Source organism: Cucurbita pepo, chromosome LG17 (genome assembly GCF_002806865.2).
Source record: "Cucurbita pepo subsp. pepo cultivar mu-cu-16 chromosome LG17, ASM280686v2, whole genome shotgun sequence".
NCBI classification, from domain to species: Eukaryota; Viridiplantae; Streptophyta; class Magnoliopsida; order Cucurbitales; family Cucurbitaceae; genus Cucurbita; species Cucurbita pepo.
In genome coordinates this window covers 8,233,547-8,252,433 of record NC_036654.1, presented here as the reverse complement: position 1 = coordinate 8,252,433, position 18,887 = coordinate 8,233,547, and the positions used below count along the sequence as shown (strand labels likewise).

The 18,887-nt window shown below is 38.0% G+C and overlaps 2 protein-coding genes across 3 annotated transcripts; both read right to left on the bottom strand.

Moving 5' to 3' along the window:
* Positions 1-132: 132 nt before the first annotated feature.
* On the bottom strand, positions 133-11,036 carry LOC111778368 (flowering time control protein FPA-like). Of its 2 annotated transcripts, XM_023658151.1 has the most exons (7): positions 10,743-11,035; positions 10,536-10,647; positions 7,134-7,379; positions 6,563-6,655; positions 5,255-6,264; positions 3,215-4,608; positions 133-552 (listed from the first exon to the last, which is right to left on the bottom strand). In XM_023658151.1, the coding sequence occupies exons 2-6, from the start codon at positions 10,617-10,619 to the stop codon at positions 3,234-3,236; spliced, it is 2,808 nt and encodes a 935-aa protein (XP_023513919.1). In that variant the 5' UTR covers positions 10,620-10,647; positions 10,743-11,035; the 3' UTR covers positions 133-552; positions 3,215-3,233. The 2 variants fall into 2 exon arrangements, with proteins under 2 accessions (XP_023513919.1, XP_023513917.1); XM_023658149.1 differs by having other exon boundaries at positions 10,536-11,036.
* A 1,576-nt stretch (positions 11,037-12,612) lies between these two features.
* On the bottom strand, positions 12,613-16,403 carry LOC111778654. The gene is made up of 4 exons (XM_023658597.1): positions 14,749-16,403; positions 14,285-14,590; positions 13,999-14,090; positions 12,613-13,786 (listed from the first exon to the last, which is right to left on the bottom strand). The coding sequence occupies exons 1-4, from the start codon at positions 15,688-15,690 to the stop codon at positions 12,913-12,915; spliced, it is 2,214 nt and encodes a 737-aa protein (XP_023514365.1). The 5' UTR covers positions 15,691-16,403; the 3' UTR covers positions 12,613-12,912.
* Positions 16,404-18,887: the final 2,484 nt, after the last annotated feature.

Here is an 18,887-nt window from a genome sequence, read left to right as displayed (position 1 = left end):
TAGCTTATATTATATCCCTTTGTCTCCCACCCTCCACATATAGTTACTAAAACACTTTTAAGTAGAAGACAACAACCTTAAGGTGCAAAATTCGTACCGAAGCTGTAGACTAAACATTAACTTAAACGAACATTGACCAAAAACTGATACATTCTAAAAGGATTCATATTCAAAATGTATACTCAAACGTACAAATGAATAGAGAAAGCAAAGACAATCGTTTGCAAGTTTCAAACGAGCTCGTATTTCATAGAGATACAAAAAGGGGATAACTTGAACGAACAAACGAACGCTACCGATATATTTCTATTTTTCAGTGATCAAAATGGTAATCTCATTGATGAGCTTCAATATGAAATAAAGTGATAGAACAAAGCAGCGTTAAAAGAGGGTTGAAATGTTGGTGGGTGAAGCTATGGTACAAAGGATTGCACAAAACTCAAATTCGCTTGAAGGGAGAAAACGAAGGGTCCCCATCCACCACCTGCTTCTTCTGCTCAAACAAAACCCATAATTTAACGCATATCTTCCTTTCCTTTCACCTTTCTTTACCTACACGCATTTTCGCTTCATTTCAGTTCAAAAACAATAAGGGTTCAACTTTGCTACCAAAATAATGTCACAATTTAATCAATTATTGATAGCCAAAACCACACAAACGATCCATACAAACGTCGGGAATTGCTGTGTTTTTTTGGGTTTCAACAGCACAGACTAACCCAGTTTAAATCAATCATATTTAGCTCGAATACAACGGTACCCGGTTCGAGTAAGTTTGAACTCCACTCCATATTTGTGTAGTTATTTTTCAAATGGATAAAGCCAATATATTTTTCTATTTCCAGCACAAAATTTTCGAGCATATACAAAATTTTCAAGTGTATGTAACGATCAGACACATTTAACGTGTGCCTGGACACATCGGTGTACGAAAGACACTATTCTAAACAGTGTTTTCCTCGTTTCCTTTTTGTATTTTTCTTTTACTTCCATCTAGACCGGATCAAATCTAGTCGAAGCAAAACAGAGTTTATCCAGAAAAGCTAATACGACAGGCGCAACGAAATCGTTCATAATTCATTTCCTATGCAACTACCAATTAATATACGTACCTTACCTCATACTATACGATGAAAACTGTTCGCCCCTGCACAATACAATCAAAAATTCGCAAACGAAAAATTGCAGACCAACTAATACAATTTTTATTGAGTCTTTTTTATCCTATTAACTCTATCGTACCTGCTAGACTACCAACAATTGATTTATTCAACAAGCCAGAACAACAAGATAGCAACATCAAAACTAACGAGATAGCATTGTCAAAACTAGCTAACTGCAAACCGAGCAGAAGATCTTAAGCTTTACACGAAAAAACCCACAAACTAGGAGACCAAAATTTGAATCTTGATAAGCAATCAGTTCCGTTAATTCATATCTCGTAAATTATGGTAAAAGGTAGCCTTGTTACCTTCTAGGTTATAGAGTTGTGGAGGTTGGTTTAGAAGGTAGGCTCTCAAGCTTAAAAATTGTACACAAGATCATAACAGTTGAAGCCTGGTCGAGTTGGTTTACAAAGGTAGGCTCTCAAGGTTAAAGAGTGTACACGAGATCATAACGGTTGAAGCCTGGTCGAGTTGATTCAATCTAAGAGCGATTAATATAAACATGCGAATATGCATTATATGTATTCTTACTGTGAATGAATACAAAGGAGCTTCCGTGCCCTTCAATTAACCTTCATTTCATTTTCATCCTATAATATTTAGTATCAAGAAACTCAATATTTAACATCCAAAATAGAAGCCACCATGGTTTGTACTCATGATCACAAAGAGACTATGAGCTTATTTCTTTATGACCCCTCAGGCCAACATGTAATGGTCTTAAGGGTGTAATGAATATTGCAGCTTTTAACTTCTCACAGAAACGTACTTTATGGGTTCATAGCTGTATTCATTGAGCTCCTTGATTAAGATATACGATAACATGTATCCGGTACGGTGTACCTTTATGTTCATTTGTACGCATTTTTGGTCATAGTTCATTAAGGTAAGGGAAAAGAATGTCAGCTAAACATTAAAAGTATTATACAAGACTAAACGTTTTACTACCCTCAAAACAAATTCCTGCTTACACATAGTTTTACAGATATTAAAGAACTAAGCACAAATAATGAAAGAAAAAGTGCTACCGTCTCCCAAACTCAAATTATCATTGAATGTAAAGAATATGCCACTGCCACCAGTTTCAATGTGTGATAGCAATCAAGATGCATTCAGCAGAAGATTAATAATATATATCTCAAAGAATAATAGGACTTGGTTCTGATAAGAACGGTTCATGATATGCACAATTAAGAGTCTTCTATCAATGGAAACATAATATATAACTACCGTCTCCCAAACTCAAAATTATCACTGAAGGTAAAGACTATGCCACTGCCACCAGATCAATCCATAAACATCTGATTCAACTCAACCAACCCAGCTCATTTAATTTAACCGCCTTCTATGTCATTTCTCTGCTTTTAGAAAAACCAAGTGTTTTTAGTTACAACTCGTGTTTATTTACAACTTCCTAAAACCAGTTCTTGAAATCTTGACTAGATTTTAGTTCAACAATGAACAACCACCAATCAATCGATCTCCCAACTTGCCGAATGAAAAAAGTTTCTGGTTAAAAAAGTCAATTCCCTAGGTGGTAGATACTTGTACATCTTGGAATTTGACCAAATTCAAGACTTGGCTATTTCTTGTATCTAGATGGAGAACTTGGAGGGCCTTGTTATCACTCCCCATCGCCTACTTAACTACACCTAAGTCATCATCTGTATTGAAAAGCAAAAAGAAGAGAGAGAAGCTAGATACCCCAAAAATTCCTAACCAAATACCTAGGAGGAAAGAACCTCAAAGAAGCTAACTAGATTATGCAGCAAAATGACCGCAATAGCACCCAATTGACATCATAAAAACTTGTGCAACAACTTAACCAGAATCGCAAAGTTGAAGTACTGCATAATATATCACCAACCAACCATAAGAAAAGAAGCTAAACGAACCCTATGTCATAAGAAGTAGAACATATTCTATTCAGCCAACTACAGGAACTTGCATTTAAATAGAAAATCACAAACCAATCAGATATTATATGCAAATATCCACTGAAAGATCTTGGCCACCAAGAAGATTAAAAGTCAAGTACAGGGGATTACCTAGATGAAGAGCTGCTCATTATTGATTTCCTGAACCCCAGCCTGCTTGCTGTGGCTGCTGCTGCTGCTGCTGGATCTGAAGGAGTAAATTTGCGGCAAATTGAAGCGTAGATCGATATCTCTGGTCCTTACCAGCCTCAACATCACTGGTCCCATTGCCAGCGCCAAGGTTTGCAGATTGGAGATGCTCCATCTGATAAGGAAGCTCAGGGTTCCCCCTATCAGATGCTAAATGGGTAACAGGTTGTGGCTGTGATGTAGAACCCTGACCTTGATTAGATAAGGTCGCAGTATTCGTTGATTGCTGCACAACTGGTGCACCATACCCAGAAGTATCAACTTCATTGACTGACCCATAACCTCTCTGGTTAATTTGAGAAACATCGTGCTGATACTGAGGATTGACAAAGGGCAAACCAGAAGCTTGTGCATTCTCAGGAGGGGCAGAATAAGTAGACAAAGGCCTGTAAGGAATAGGTACATGCTGCTGCTGTGGCAGACCGACAGCAGCATCTTGAATTTGGGTTGCTCCCATGATCTGTGGTGCATGCTGGTTTGGTGTTCGCGGGAGAGGTGGATAAGGCTGAAATTGAGAAAGACTTTGTCCCTGAGAATTAAAATGATTTTCCATTTGCTGAAATGGCTGACCGGTTAGCTCAGAAGATTGATGACCAATCCATCCCTCAGATGTAGTCCCTTTATTAGAATCAACAGTAGGCATTGGAGGCTGTGGTGAGATGGCTGGTTGCTTGGCACTTTCTAAACTGGACGACTGTGTCTTGCCAGGCAGTAAAGAAACTAAGGTGGCAATAAGCTCTGGTGTTAATGATAACCCAGCTTGTGAGACTGCAGCCGTATTATTGTTAGTAACATACTCGTGAGGCAAGGACTGAACAGATGGTGGCTCACTTGAAGGCAGAAGGGGTTTCGGGGGTTCCTTGGTTTCCTCATGCAGAACCCTATTATAATCCATTGGAAGAAGTTGCTCCTGCTTTGAAGGCACTGACCCGTATTCAGCTCGTGAAGACGAGACTTGCTGTCTCTCACCATAGTCAGATGTAGGAATGGGTAGATAGGACTGCTGGTGAGTCGGTTCACTAAGAGGAACCTGGGGAAATTTGAGAATGAGACCATAAAGCCGTTCTGGGCCCGCAACTTTCAAGACTTTTCTCAAAAATTCTGAAGGAGGAACCAAAAACATTGTAGTTCCATCATCAAACTTAGCAACACCTGCACGGTTTTTTGCACCGAGGTAACGCAGGAATTCTGTATAGGATGCAAAGTCATCCTCGCTGTCTGGCAAGAAAAAGACAATGTCAAATCCAGTGGCTTCAGCATAATGTTTAGCAAGCTGATCCAGCCCAGTTCTTGCTGAACAATTGACTGCTTCAGGACTGCAAAATAGTAAACGAAAACATTAAAATAGATGAATAGTAAGAATATATGATTCCATACATCATCATCTCCACCCAACTAGATCTTTAGTTGGAACCTTCAAGTTCACATCTAGACTGGCATTTCAAACTAAGTTCAGTTCATAACAAAAATATGAAGCAAATATCTGCCAATTCATTTAACAATTGTTGTCAAAATTCTTGACTTAAATTCTAAAGAAACAAAGACTACGGTGTTTCCCTTTAGCTTTAAAGATGAGGTGATGCTTTAAGCAGGGTACCAGAATAATTAATCTCCATGTTTTAGGAAGCAAGTAGAAATTATAGAAATTCTTGGAAACTGAGGCCCAAGTAGATGCATTAAGCCTGACAAGAGACCACGTCTCATCAGAAAACCTCTCCCAATCCCTAAAATTACTGTATTCTTTTCCCACCAAATACCCCGAAGAACAGCAGAAAAACAAGCATTCAAAAATATACACACAGAGTGAACCAAAACATTTTATTCCTAGATACCATTTGAATTAATTAGGTGCAGTTTTTTCCATACAACTTCATGGCATCCCATGGGAAGTGGGAAGCTAAACAAATTATATTAATACAAACATGTTATTTGAAAAATATCAAAAATAAAACTGATACTTACAGATCACTTCCTATTCCTTCGCCTATGGGGACACAACGAGCATGACAAACAGGCGTTCCACCCTTGGCAATTATTCCACGCCATATAAAATCATTGTCACCATGGCTCTGGCCACTAACTGGTGCCCTTGCACCTATAGGGATAGCATGAGTCTTCACAGGAGCATTGGTATATGAAACAGAAGATCCTCCATCACTTAATGGACCAACCCCATATTGCTGATCAAAACCCATGCCCCGGTTATCCATTTTTCTTGGAGGAAAAGAAGCATCGTCTAAGGATGATGGACCATCTATCCTTGATCGTTTAGAATCCCTTTGGAATTGGTTTACATCCAAAACATCCCACGAATTTGGAGTGGACCTCACAGGTGGAGGTGGACGAATACCAGTAGCTGGAGAAGAAAGTATCCCAGGTGCAGGAGGAGATGGCCTTCTCCAATTTGGACCCAACACATTTTTTGAATTTGCATCATGGAAACCATGGGATGTCGTGAAGTCATTAAACTCAGGAAGGCCTGAGATACCCTGTGGAGGACCAAAGGGTGGTGGTCTTACTGCTGTATTTGGTCCAAGAATGCCATTAGCTGGCAATGGACCAGGGAACTTATTTTGCACCATTGGGTGAGGATGTCCTAACATGTCCATTTGTGGAGGACGGATTTGATGCTCATTGAAGAACATTTCAGGCCTAGTCTCTTTACCACCAGGATAAAAGCCAGGGTGTTCTTTTACAGGTGCCGGATCACTGTTTGAAAACATAATAGTAATCCGAGGATCATTAAAAAGCCGTCCTTGTAGACCCTCCTTAGCACGCCGTGCTTCATCAACACTTCTAAATTCTACAAATGCAAAATGCCTAGAATGGAAACTCGTAATTCTCTCTATTTCACCAAATAAAATCATTGCATTGTGGAGCATTTGTTCATCAATTTGAACAGATGGAGGGTAACCAATCCACAAAACCTTGCTGGGAGGTCCATCTCTACGTAGTTCTGAAGATTGAGTATGCTGCAATAATTATCCAACGATTAAATTTCTATGATATAAAATAAACAAGAAACTAACTGTAATTCATAAAGTGAGAAGATTGTCCTATGGAAAATGGTGAATTAGTCTTTTATCATATCCTAAGTATAAACCTTAGAAAATACCTCCATGACCCAGGTATGGTTGTAGTTACTATAACATCAACAATGTGCACAGGTCTGCAAAAGCTTTTACATATTTGTATTTGTAAAGTATTAACCATTATATATAATGGTAAAACATTGACGATTACAAAAGGTCACAGGTCCAGAAGACTCACCAGTGGTCTTTTATAACCAGATTGGAAATCAGCCATCCCCACATTTCTACCCTGAAGCTGTCCATGCCCATCTCTGGAGTCGGGCCACTGATCCTAAAAGGATTTAGATTAATTACATTAGCTATAGAGAGAAAAGAGGTCATATAAACTAATTTCAGAATTAATATAAAAGTTGTCCATAAAGGACATCTTAAATTAGTATGCATTGCAGAATGTTCAAGTATGAAGGAATCCAAATATTACATATGCTATAGAAAGAGAAAGAACATATGCACAGCAATCTAGAACGAGCACTAATAATATGCAGAACAACCTCAAGATTTCTTTACATTTGTCAAACAAATCTAAACACAATTTTTTCCCATCTTCAATTCAATTTTTTCAGAAAGAAGAGAGATCAGAAAATAATATGATATTATAGCTCAGAACAACATCCAAGGACAAAAAAATCCAATCCAGTAAAAATCAAGGGTAAAGTCAATACATAAAGAAAGTAACTGCCCTAGTTTTTAAATGGTGCAAACATATCAATACAACACATTGATGCTCATTAAGTTCTGAACAAGCTTACTCTTCTCATTGGCTGTGATCGAAGAAAATCAACTCGAATCTGGTCTCCACCAATGCGTTTACCGTTCATGATTCTCAAAGCTTGTGATGCATCTTCTAATCGAACATACTCAATAAATGCAGTATTCCGATCTCGCAAAAACTTAAATTCATCAATTTTACCAAATTTAGAAAATTCTTCTTCAAGTTGTTCCCTTGAAACAGCTGGACTAATACCGCCGACCCATAAATTCCTACAAGGTTTGGCCTGAAAACAAAAATTGTCAGGAACTAACAATTCCAGTTTCTAGAGCTATTTAGCAAGAAACCTAATACATGAATATGTCTCACTAACATGCATGCATAACATTAAAGAAAAACTAAATATTATTTTCTCAGTTACTCGAGATTCTATTTTTGATATGATAAGATACAAGACTCAAGCTTAAGCAACTAAGGAAAATACTACTTAAAGCTGAAGATAAGAACTCTAATTAGAAGATCCACTAAGAATATATTTGATTCATGAAACTACTAGATAGACTCATTTACCAGCCTTAAATGATGTATCCATTATCCAATAGGTAGTTTCCAAGGAAATAAAACTGAAGCATACGGTAGTTGTCGCGATATTGATGATTTTCATCCACACCTTATCAGATATATTCCAAGTTTGACAACAAATTTTTTGGCTTGATTTACATGTATTTGAAACAAACAAGGGGCTTCTTACATAAACGACCAGGTTAGACCTAACACCTAAAACCTTTTTTATAACCACGAGCTACATTTTTAAACTAGGCAGTGGAGAGAGTGAATTAAGTCTGTGTTACAATTTTCTTTTAGACAATAAATTATTATATTTTTAAAAAAATCAGGACACGGTAGAGTGCAAGGAGTCTGCACTAAAAAGTCATAGAGAACATCAAGAGGCTCTCCAATTGAACTATCAAGAAAGGAAAATAATTATCAAAACTCTTCTAAAAATATGCATCCATACACATTAGTTACTTGAGGCTTTGTGGGAACTTGTTTTAGGGCAAAAGCAGAGATCCTATGTGGCTGGATCGTTAAAGCTACTTTATGGACAACATGGAAGGAACTAAATCTTAAAAACGTTGAAGATAGGAGGAGCTTGGAAGATTCTTTTGTCTATACAATACATGGCTTCTTGGTGGAGTTCCAGTCACAGATTTTCAGTGCACCTATAACCTTGCTTTGACTAATAGAAATTGGAAGGCTTTTTTGTGTTGATTCTTTTATTTGGGGAGGGGTTCTCTCTACCCCTTGCCCTTAAGATGTCTTCCTTTTTGTCTATAGTAACATATATTCCTCGGCTTCTAACCAGAAAAAGAAAACAGCACTTCCTCATGGTATTTTAGTCTTCAAGGTTTAAGATCTCTAAGAGTTGAAATCCCTGAGGGTTGAAAAACGCAAAGAATCATACATATGATCCATGTATCTCTCTCTTTTAAAGGGAAACAGATTCTAAAATTTCATTAATGTCCCACCCTGGAATCATTGAAACAATGGAGATTTTGTTTTTTTTAGGCAGTATAGGTCAAGGTCAGAGTTATAAGCATCAATCTTGAAGGATTGGCATGCCCAGAAAACATTTCCAAACAGGAGTAGCCTGTCTACTGAGATGTTCCAAGTAAAAAAGAAAAAAGAGTTGCTCAAATAAACTCCTTTCAAGTAAAACACACCAAATGTCAATTAGGCAGGCAAGTAGCACAGCTAAGACACCAAGGCCAATTGCTATTGAAAAAAAATTAGATTCTGCCAAAAAAATATATATATATATGTAACCCTTACTGTTCTTAAGTTCTTAAACCAAATAAATTAGTTACTCCTTGAATCTTGATATTCTTCTCACCATTGTCCATCAGCCAGTAGAATTGACAATTACAAAATTACGAGAAGAGTGTACCCATCCTTATTGAGCGTGTACCTCATGGCAACATTTTTTTAATGAACTAAGGCTGCAATAAAATACTTTAAAAAAAAACTTAAACAAGAAACTGTTGGTTCATATCCTTCGTGTTTAACCTTCTCACCCAAAGCTCACTCTCCNCCCCCCCCAAACTTGTGGAGGGACATGGAAATTATACTACAAAGGAAGTAAAGGACTATAAGTCCAATGATTAGGAAAATTGAGATAATGACCTATATAGTCATAGCGAGTATTAACTAGTACATTTTGTAGTTTGCTTCTATGACTAATTGGATTTTTTGTTATTGAAAAATCATGTTATAAGTAGAGGTTTGTTTTTGTTCATCTTAAAAAGTTAATATTTGTTCTCTGTATCCATGCTTCATACTAGTTTTAATACTATGTACGTGTGTGTTCATATGTGATTCATTGTGTGCTTCACCTTATTGAAGCCATCGTGTCTTTTAGCTTTGTGCCTTGCACTTGGGCACTGAATGGTTACTGCACTTCAATCCGCTCCATGCTTTAATAACACTATATAAGCGCTTAAATATTTCTTCCACTAACTAATGTTACGAGGCTGATTTCTAGCAATTCCTGATCTTTGCAGATATATTGTCTTGCACACATGATGAAAATTCTTATCGTAAACTAAAGAAAAAACTAAGCAGTCAAAGGTTAAGCCTATTTCTTATCTAGACAGTACCAATAACATGTTTAATTAAGAAGGAAGAATAAACAAAAACCACCAGAGAACAGACTCATCCCAATCATATTACTTCGGAACATTCATAGCGTCGGAATCATACAATACTTTTGAGAAGTTTGTAATTTCGTTACAACCACTTAAGCGACCAATTCAGATTTCCCCTGACGTTGGATATGATTGGAAGGCGTATAGTTTTGGTTATTAGCTTAGATTTGATGTATCCAAATGCTATCAGGTTGCACGGTTTATATCGTATGATCCTCCTAAGCTAATATCAATTATTGATATGTTCTCCCAGTTACTAAGATTCTTTTGAACATGCCTCTTTGCATGACTATAGCTCTGCCGAAGTAAGAAAACTATTGCACCCCGCAGATCTTCATTAGGAATCGTTGAACACAATCCGCTTAAAACTTAATAAACTTGAAGATGCAGAGGAATTCCGATTCCTCCATCATCTACAAGTTTAATTAAATGAGAGAAGCCATGAGACTGTTTACGGAAGAACATTTGACCGCTATGTATGCCATGAAAGTCGATGTTGGGTTTCAAGCATTCNAAAAAAAAAAAAAAAAAAAAAAAAAAAAAAAAAACCTTTTATCGTATGAAGATTACGCCTATCTCAACACTAGTCGCGTTATCAAAAAGAAGGGGTTCAAATGAAGCGCAAAACCAATAGATTGCAAAAGAAAGCGAGTGATCAATAGCACACCAGTCATGTTATACAGGCACACGAATCCAAATAAACCTAACACAACACAGAGATCAGAACAAAAACAAACCGGTCTCGCAAACTCGATTTTGATTGAACTCCCACGCAGAAAAACCCCTTGAAGAGCCTCCTTAGCCGCTTGAGCATCCTCCATGTGCTTGAAGAAGATGAAAGCGTAACTCCTGGAAGGATAGGAAGAAACACTATCAATCGCCCCAAACTGCGCAAACATATTCATGAGATCCGTATCCGTGACATCCATGGACAAGTTGCCTACCCACAAGCTGTTGGAAGACATCTCCGTAACGTCCGAGTCCCTATACAGTTGCTGTCGGCTCATTTGGGGAAGAGGCGGCACTGAAATCGAAACGAAGAATCAGAGACTAAATTCACCTTTGGGATTCTATCACCGATTTTGCAGAGCAAATGAATTCGAGCAAAGAGAATGTGGCGACGTGAGAGAAGAACAGAGGATTTGAGGTTGAAGAAGAAGAAGAATCTTGTGTAGATGGAGAGAAAACTTTAGAAGATAGGGTTAGGTTTTGCGGGAAATTGGAATTTGTACTGAAATTTTGGGGGAACGGTTTGGTTCTTTGGAATGAAATTACCATATTAGACGCCTTCGTTGCTTACAGCTTTATAACTGAACGACGAGATGAAAGGGTTTAAAATGTAAATTCGTATGTCTCTATTTTAATTTGGATTTTTTACGACAAAAATAATTTATATAATTATAAGTTTTTATATGTAATTTAACCGATAATAAAATTGATTTAAGTTTAAATCGATAATTAAATTTATTTAGATTTAAATTGATACAATTAATAATAAATATTTAAATTGATCCAATTAATAATTTATAGTTTAAATCGATACACCTCAAAAATTTACATTATAAAATATTTTAAGATACTCTTCATTTATGTTTCCCTCTTAGATGCGTTGAATCGTGAGGGGAAACCTGAAAGGGAAGCCCAAACAGAATAATACCGGCTAGCAGTGGACTTGGACCGTTACACTGGTATTAAAGTCAGTCCTGGGCAGTGTGTCACCAAAGAAGCTAGCCCCAAAGAGGGTGGATTATGAGATCTCATATCGGTTAGAAAGGGGAACGAAGCATTCCTTATAAGGGTGGGCTTGGACGGTTACAAATGGTATCAAAGTTCGTCCTCGGCGGTGTGCCACCAAAGACGCTAGCCCCAAAGGAGGTGGATTGTGAGATCCCATAGAGAGGGGGATGAACATTCCTTATAAGGGTGGGCTTGGTCCGTTACAAATGGTATCAAAGTTCGTCCTGGGTGGTGTGCCACCAAGACGCTAGCCCCAAAGGAGGTGGATTGTGAGATCTCATATCGGTTAGAGAGGGGAACGAAGCATTCCGTATAAGGGTGAGCTTGGACCGTTACAAATGGTATCAAAGTCCGTCCTGGGCGGTGTGTCACCAAGGACGCTAGTCCCTTAGAGGGTGGATTATGAGATCTCATATCGGTTAGGAAGGGAGACGAAACATTCCTTATAAGGGTGGGCTTGGACCATTACAAATGGTATCAAAGTTCGTCCTAGGCAATGTGTCACCAAGGAAGTTAGCCCCAAATAGGGTGGATTGTGAGATCCCATATCGGTTAGAGAGGGGAACGAAGCATTCCTTACAAGGGTGGGCTTGAACCGATACAAATGGTATCAAAGTCCATCCTGGGCGATGTGTCACCAAGGAAGTTAGCCCAAAAGATGGTGGATTGTGAGATCCCATATCGGTTAGAGAGGGGAACGACGAACCATTTTATAAGGGTGTGAAAACTTACTCATAGCATACCCATTTTAAAAACCTTAAGAAAAGCCCGAAAGAAAAAGTTCAAAGAGAACAATATCTGCTAGCGGTCGACTTGAGCTGTTACAAACGTAGTGGTGAGTTATCAAACGTCCCATGACCTTATATTCCAGGGTATGTTTCGATTATATATTTACGTCAACTCGTAACTTAAAAATGGTTCAAAGAGAGAACAGAAGTCCAACCCGAGCTTTTAAAAAGCCGAACATCTTAGATAAAATTTAAGACTAACAATGGAACTCGTAACAAACAAAATTTAAGATCACGATACAAATTTCAAACTTTCGAGAACGAGACTTGTGTTCGTACGTCCGAGAGCTGCTCATGAACTAAAACCAATAGAATAAATTATGAGATTGTTCAGAAATATATCAATATGCACTCTTCACTAACAACAGAATGTACAGTTGATTATATGTGTAAAGCTGAACTGAACAAACCCAGGTCTGTATAATTTCAGTAATCAAATCTCATGAATTCAACAGAAGAACCGTAATAACTTTTTCATCTATGGCGTGATCCGATGCAGAAGCTATGTACACGATTTTACGCTCGAGACTGAACACGGGGCACGGTGAATAATCCATGTTAAGATGAAACCAACATCGAGCTTCGACGGTTACCTTTTGGCTTTCATCCCGGTTGCCTGTATCTGCTGTGGCAGTTGCTGCGCTCCCCCGCCAAGTGCAGCGGCTGCAGACTCGACGTGCATGAGAAGATATTCGTAGATCTTCTTCCTCAGCCTGTCGATTGTCTCGGTCGAAATGTCGGTGGGGTCTTCTTCGTCTTTGGTAGAAGCTATGCCATCTAACCAGTCGTTTACGCTCTTGAGCTGAGTCAAGATTCCTGCTATTTGTCCGTTATCCGACAATGCTGCTGTGTCGACGCCTGCATCCAAGAACCTTTCCATGAATGTCAAGAACCAGTCCTGGGATTGCAGCCGTAACATCTCGGCCAAGTCAACCGCTTCGTCGAGACCATTTCCTCTGATCCATTCTGGGGGAGGTTGAGTCTGCAACTTTTGACCGAGTGTCGTTCCCTCCTTGGTTCGACCGGGATTTCCTGATCCAATCGGTTTAGAGTTTATCATCTGGCGAACCTTCCCTTGGGATTTCGACGAGCTGTTCTTAGACGAGTTTTCTAACACTACTATAGGCTGATTTGCAGATGCATTCTTTTGGTATTGGGATAGAGACGAGGTCGGATTTAGAGCCGAGGGTGGATCACGGCTATAAACTGCGAAAGACGACATGTTGGTGGCTAAAGCAGCCAGGACCCAAGCAGATGCCTGTTTTCTAGCCTTTAACGAGACCTTCATCGTTTCTTCTGAAGCGGTTTCTTCGCTCTCATTGATCGAACCAGAGGGACCCGTTTTCGAAAGAGATTCAGCCACCATATGAGCATTGGTCAGGCTAGCATGAAGGGTCAAAAACTGTTCTACTGCAGGCTGTGGATTATCCTCCTTCGCAGCAGCATTTAACTCGGAAAATATACTGCAAACCGAACAACATAAGACAACAGAAAACCGTGCGAAAGCAACCAAGAAGCTCGTTATAAAAGTCGATAAATTCTTCATATATTTTCCAACCAAATGTACTAAAATCAGCTCAAACAGCTTTCGACCGAATCGTTTATGCTTGCATTTCAAATATAGAACTAAACAGCAGCGAGAACTACGAGTACTACACCGGGAAAGGTTTCGTACCTTAAACACCGTAGCACGCTTTCGGCAGCTGAAGCTTCTTGCATAGCCTCTATTGCTGCTGCTTGTGCAGCATCTCTGTGCCTCATTACTTCCTATAGCAGCAGACATGGAAGAACGATATGAACGTATCAAAATAGATAGTTTCTACCGGATCGGTGAATCTCGAAAAAAAACAAGCGATTAAGCTCATATAAGCTCCCGAAGCTATCTAAACGGCAGAAGATTTATCGAGCAACGAGAACTAAACGAGCTATCAGTGATTATCAAAGTATCAGAGAATCCATACCTTTCCAAGCTTGGCAAGAGATGATGGAAGTGAAGCCCATGAGGCACTCCCTTCAGTCAATCTTTTATGACTAAGAGGAATCTTCACCAAATTCCCGGGGAATCCGCCTGCATCGCTCGAGGATTTCTTTCCACCGGAAGATTTTTGCCTATTGGACCTATCTTGATCATCTAAGGCTCCGTTAGCGGCATTCTTCCGTGAAGACATGTGCACGCTATGATCGTCTTTAGATGACTTTGCAGGTACCTGAATCCTATTCTCCTCTCTCGATGGCAACTTCTCGCTCGATGTACTTCTTCTAGGAGTCTGCATAAGAGAATGGAGACGTGATCGGACGCTAGTAAACAAATTTGCAGCTTAATAGATTCATAGTAACAGACATGAATATCCACGAATGAACGTTTTCCGTTTTAAAGACAAATCAAATATGAAACGAGGATCATATTGAGTATGATAAAACTTACAGTAACCCGAGCTTCGGACTTGGGATCGAGTTTGGTAGCTCTTAATATCGAATTGTCTCGTCTTTTTGTCTCCATATTCCCTTCCCAACTCTTCCTCAGAGCCTTAGCCCCAACCTCAATGCCCTGAACTAAATGCTTGAATTGATGTCCCACTCCCATCTTCTTAGCAACGGGACTGGCCGAACGAACAGAATTCGACTTCTCAACCGCCCCTACCTTGGCCGTTCCATTAGCCAACGCTTTAACCTTCCCCTGATGCTTAATGCTGTTAGCAAACTTCTCAAACGAAGAAGGCAATGAATAACAGCTCGTCGGAGAGGAAGGTATCGACCGTGAATTCATCGACTTAAGTCTCGTTAGAGGCTCCTTTTTCGCATCGATATTCACCGCCAATTTCGACAACTGAGACTTGGATCTACTCAACGATGAGGATTTCTTCTCAATCTTATCCTCCTTGACATTGCCATTGAGTCTAACAGGCAGAGATTTCTCCTTCTCCCCGACAATGCCTAAAACTTTCAGGGTCGGTTTCGATTTCTCTTTCAAGTTAGGATTATTGTTAAGAAATCCAGGAGAATGAGTAGCAACAATATCTTCAGGGCTACCTACACAAGGATGTCGACCGGGCACCGGTCGAACGCCTTGAAGAACGGGGACAGGGGACGCAGACTCAAGGCGTTCAACATGAATAAACTGACCCAATTGAATCTTATCACTAAGAATCAGATCACCATGTTCATCAGGCAATGAAACATAAGTAGCATGAGAAGAATCAGAGACTTTGAGATAAAAACCTTGATTCGGTGAAAGATCGCCGCCGGCCAATGCCGGAACTATACTCACAACTTGCAACAACGCCGACCTGTGCTCTCCGGCAACCTTCACATCAGTGTTCATATGCTGCAACAGTTTAAGAAGCACTCCAGGAACGAGATTCGCCATTGTTGGATACCTTCAGAAGGCATCACTCAAAAACCAAACAGATTTTGAAGAAACCCCCAAGAAGTCGTAACCCCTTCTTCAAGAAAACAAGAAATATCGAGAAGGAAGAGCTTAATCTTCCATCGCCAATGGCGAAATGAAGCGATCCAAATCAAAAGGAGAAGAAATTACAGAAAAGGAAAATGGGGGATAACCTTCAAACCAGATTAATATCTTTACCAAATATAACATAAATCAAACAAAACTCCGGCAAAGAAGCACCGTACAGGATTTAGATTTGGTAGGTTTAACCAATTGCTACCTCAAATATGAACACACATTTCATTTCATTTCAAATTAGAGGAACAACCAGAAAACCCAGAACGAGATTCGCTCATAGAACTAGAAATCAAGCAATAAATCGATGAAAAAACAGGAAAACTCACCGACCCAGATGAGAAAATGACTTAAACATCGAAACCCATTTGGTATTTAACTCAAAAAAGCACAAACAAGAACACCATTTCTCTGCAAAGACGCCATGAAAAAGGAAGGGTAAAAAATGGGAGTTTCTGGTTGTGGGAAGAAGCGAAGAACATGGCGGTGTAGGGATGGTAAGAAATGGAACTGGAAATGGAAGATCTCTGAGAGAAAACAGAAAAAAGTAGAGAGAATAAATGAGGGCAGGCTGAATACATGATTAAGTAGAGAAGCTGTCAGTGTCTGACACCCACCATATACATAACAATATGCAAATTATAAAGCTTTAACCTCACCCACTCTTCAATCTTTTACTCCATAATCCATCCACATCTAAATTATGTTCATATTCAATTCTTTACTAAATGAATTTCCTCTCTTAAAAAAATTATATGGGTTGTTCGAGGATGAAAGTCCCACTCTACTTAGTCAATATCATGAGTTTATGAATAAACAATACTTTCTCCTTGGCATGAGACCTTTTGGGAAGCGGAAAGCAAAGCCATGAGAGCTCATGTTTGGACAATATCATGCAATTGTGGAGAGAGTGGAGAGTTATGTTCATCTAACATGGTATTAGAGTCATGCTCTAAACTTAGTCCTGTCAATAGATTAGTAAATTCTCAAATGTCGAACAAAGGACTCCAAAAGAGAAAGGAGTCAAGCCTCCTTGAAGGCAGTCTAAGACTTCAAAGGAGTCGAGTCTCGATTAAGGGGAGGCGTGCTTTGTTCGAAGAGAAGTGTTGGATGATGAAATATATATATATATTAAGAACAAGAACAAGTATATATAACTTAGAAAACAAGTTATATGAAAAATGTAAAATCATTGAGTGAAATATTTTTTAAATACCCATATAATTATTTTTATTTTCGTATTTAAATTATAAATATTTGCATTTGGCAAAAAAAAAATTAAATAAATATTATTACCTAAACATTTGACAATAATTTTTTACCTGTCAATCAATTACTTTTATTACGCTTAACATTAAATGTTACCCACAGTCAAATTTGGAAATTAAGTAATTTAAAATGAAAATAATTAAATAAATTATGAACTGAAAAATTAAAAGCTTAACAAAAAGAATAATAGACTTGGCAATAATTATGTATTTAATAAGTAATTATTTATTTAGCCAACCTAAAATATCAATTAATAATTAAAAGTTTTGAAGAAATTATATTTAAAATATAATTTAATCCCATAATTCATAAATATTCAAATATATTGACATATATTTAGTAATAATTGTCATTAATTTTTTATAAACCAATTGGCATTTATTTTTATTTACTTACCAAATATATTTTCCACCAAAACTGGATATTCTTGAGCTACTAAAGGGATGTTAGTTATAACCATTCAAAAAATTTAAATTATTATTTAATCGCTCGTTCTTCGAGCCCTACTCGTGTTAGATGAACACGACTCTCCACAATGGTATGATACTGTCCACTTTGAGCATAATCTCTCGTGGCTTTACTTTGGGCTTCCCCAAAAGGTCTCACACCAATGGAGATAGTATTCCTTGATTATATCACAAACCCATGATCATTCCCTAAATTAGCCGATGTGGGACTCTCGAACAAAGTACGTCTCCTCTTAATCGAGGCTCGACTCCTTTTTCTTTTGGAGTTCTTTGTGACCTAAAAACCGATCACTATCCAATATGAGGAGCCATTGGGAGGAATAACTCAAGAACGGTTCTTGCTATCTCGATTCAGGAAGACAGATTGTCGAACCGTTCGTATTGAATTTAAGAATTCAAGAACGAAACGCTTTATTCAAATAATATATAATAAAAAAAATTGGAAATGATTATTTTATTGACCTTGGTATTTGAGAATTTTGCATATGGATGCATGTGCAATAGTTGTTAAATATAAATAAAATAAAATAAAATAAAATAAAATAAATAAAAATAAATAAATAAATAAAAAGTGGTGTCGGCTAAGAAGCACAAAGAAGTCACATTCCACTTCATTATTGAGAGACTTCCACACACAAAAATACACCTTTTATTTATTTATTTATTTTTAATTTATATTATTTTTATTTAAATAATAAAATTTTAATTTAATTTTAATTTATTTCATTCTTTTATTGGCCATAAATTGAGTAAGCCCACAAACAAACCTCATATGCTTACCACATCCAAACATGTGGTAAGTGGGCCCCTACTAATCTTTTTNTTTTTTTTTTTTTTTTTTTTTTTTTTTTTTTTACGACAAATGTGTTCGGTCGGGGGGGGGTGTGTGTTCGACGTGTCTTTTTTAAACAGGTTTGATCGATGGAAATTCGAAATATTAGCTTCACGGATTTCTGAATTCTTATGCTGAGATAGCTGTAATTTGAAGATAATAAGTGAGATCTCATGTCGGTTGGAGATAAAAACGAAATATTAAGGGTGTGGAAATCTCTCCCTAGTAGACATGTTTTAAAATCGTAATGTTGATGGGTGATACGTAACAGACCAAATTGGTCAATATCTACTAGCGGTGGGCTTAAGCGGTTACAAATAATATCAGAACTAGACACCAAGGAATGTACTATGAATACGCTGGCCCTCAAGAAGGGTGGATTGTGAGATCTCACATCGGTTAGAGAGGGAAACGAGCATTCCATATAAAGGTGTGTAAACCTCTCCCTAGTAAACACATTTTAAAATCGTAAAGCTGACGAGGCAAAGCGGATAATATCGGATAGCAATAAGCTTAGACTATTACATAATCAA

Excerpts from the sequence above, each read along its gene's own strand:
- LOC111778368 (XM_023658149.1), bottom strand. The coding sequence starts at position 10,805 with ATGAGCCGACAGCAACTGTATAGGGACTCGGACGTTACGGAGATGTCT. Across the intron at positions 6,656-7,133 it reads GATCACAGCCAATGAGAAGA|GATCAGTGGCCCGACTCCAG; the intron begins GTAAGCTTGTTC and ends AAATCCTTTTAG. Across the intron at positions 4,609-5,254 it reads GAAGGAATAGGAAGTGATCT|TCCTGAAGCAGTCAATTGTT; the intron begins GTAAGTATCAGT and ends ACTATTTTGCAG.
- LOC111778654 (XM_023658597.1), bottom strand. The coding sequence starts at position 15,690 with ATGGCGAATCTCGTTCCTGGAGTGCTTCTTAAACTGTTGCAGCATATG. Across the intron at positions 14,591-14,748 it reads AGTCCGAAGCTCGGGTTACT|ACTCCTAGAAGAAGTACATC; the intron begins GTAAGTTTTATC and ends TCTCTTATGCAG. Across the intron at positions 13,787-13,998 it reads AGCGTGCTACGGTGTTTAAG|TATATTTTCCGAGTTAAATG; the intron begins GTACGAAACCTT and ends TTCGGTTTGCAG.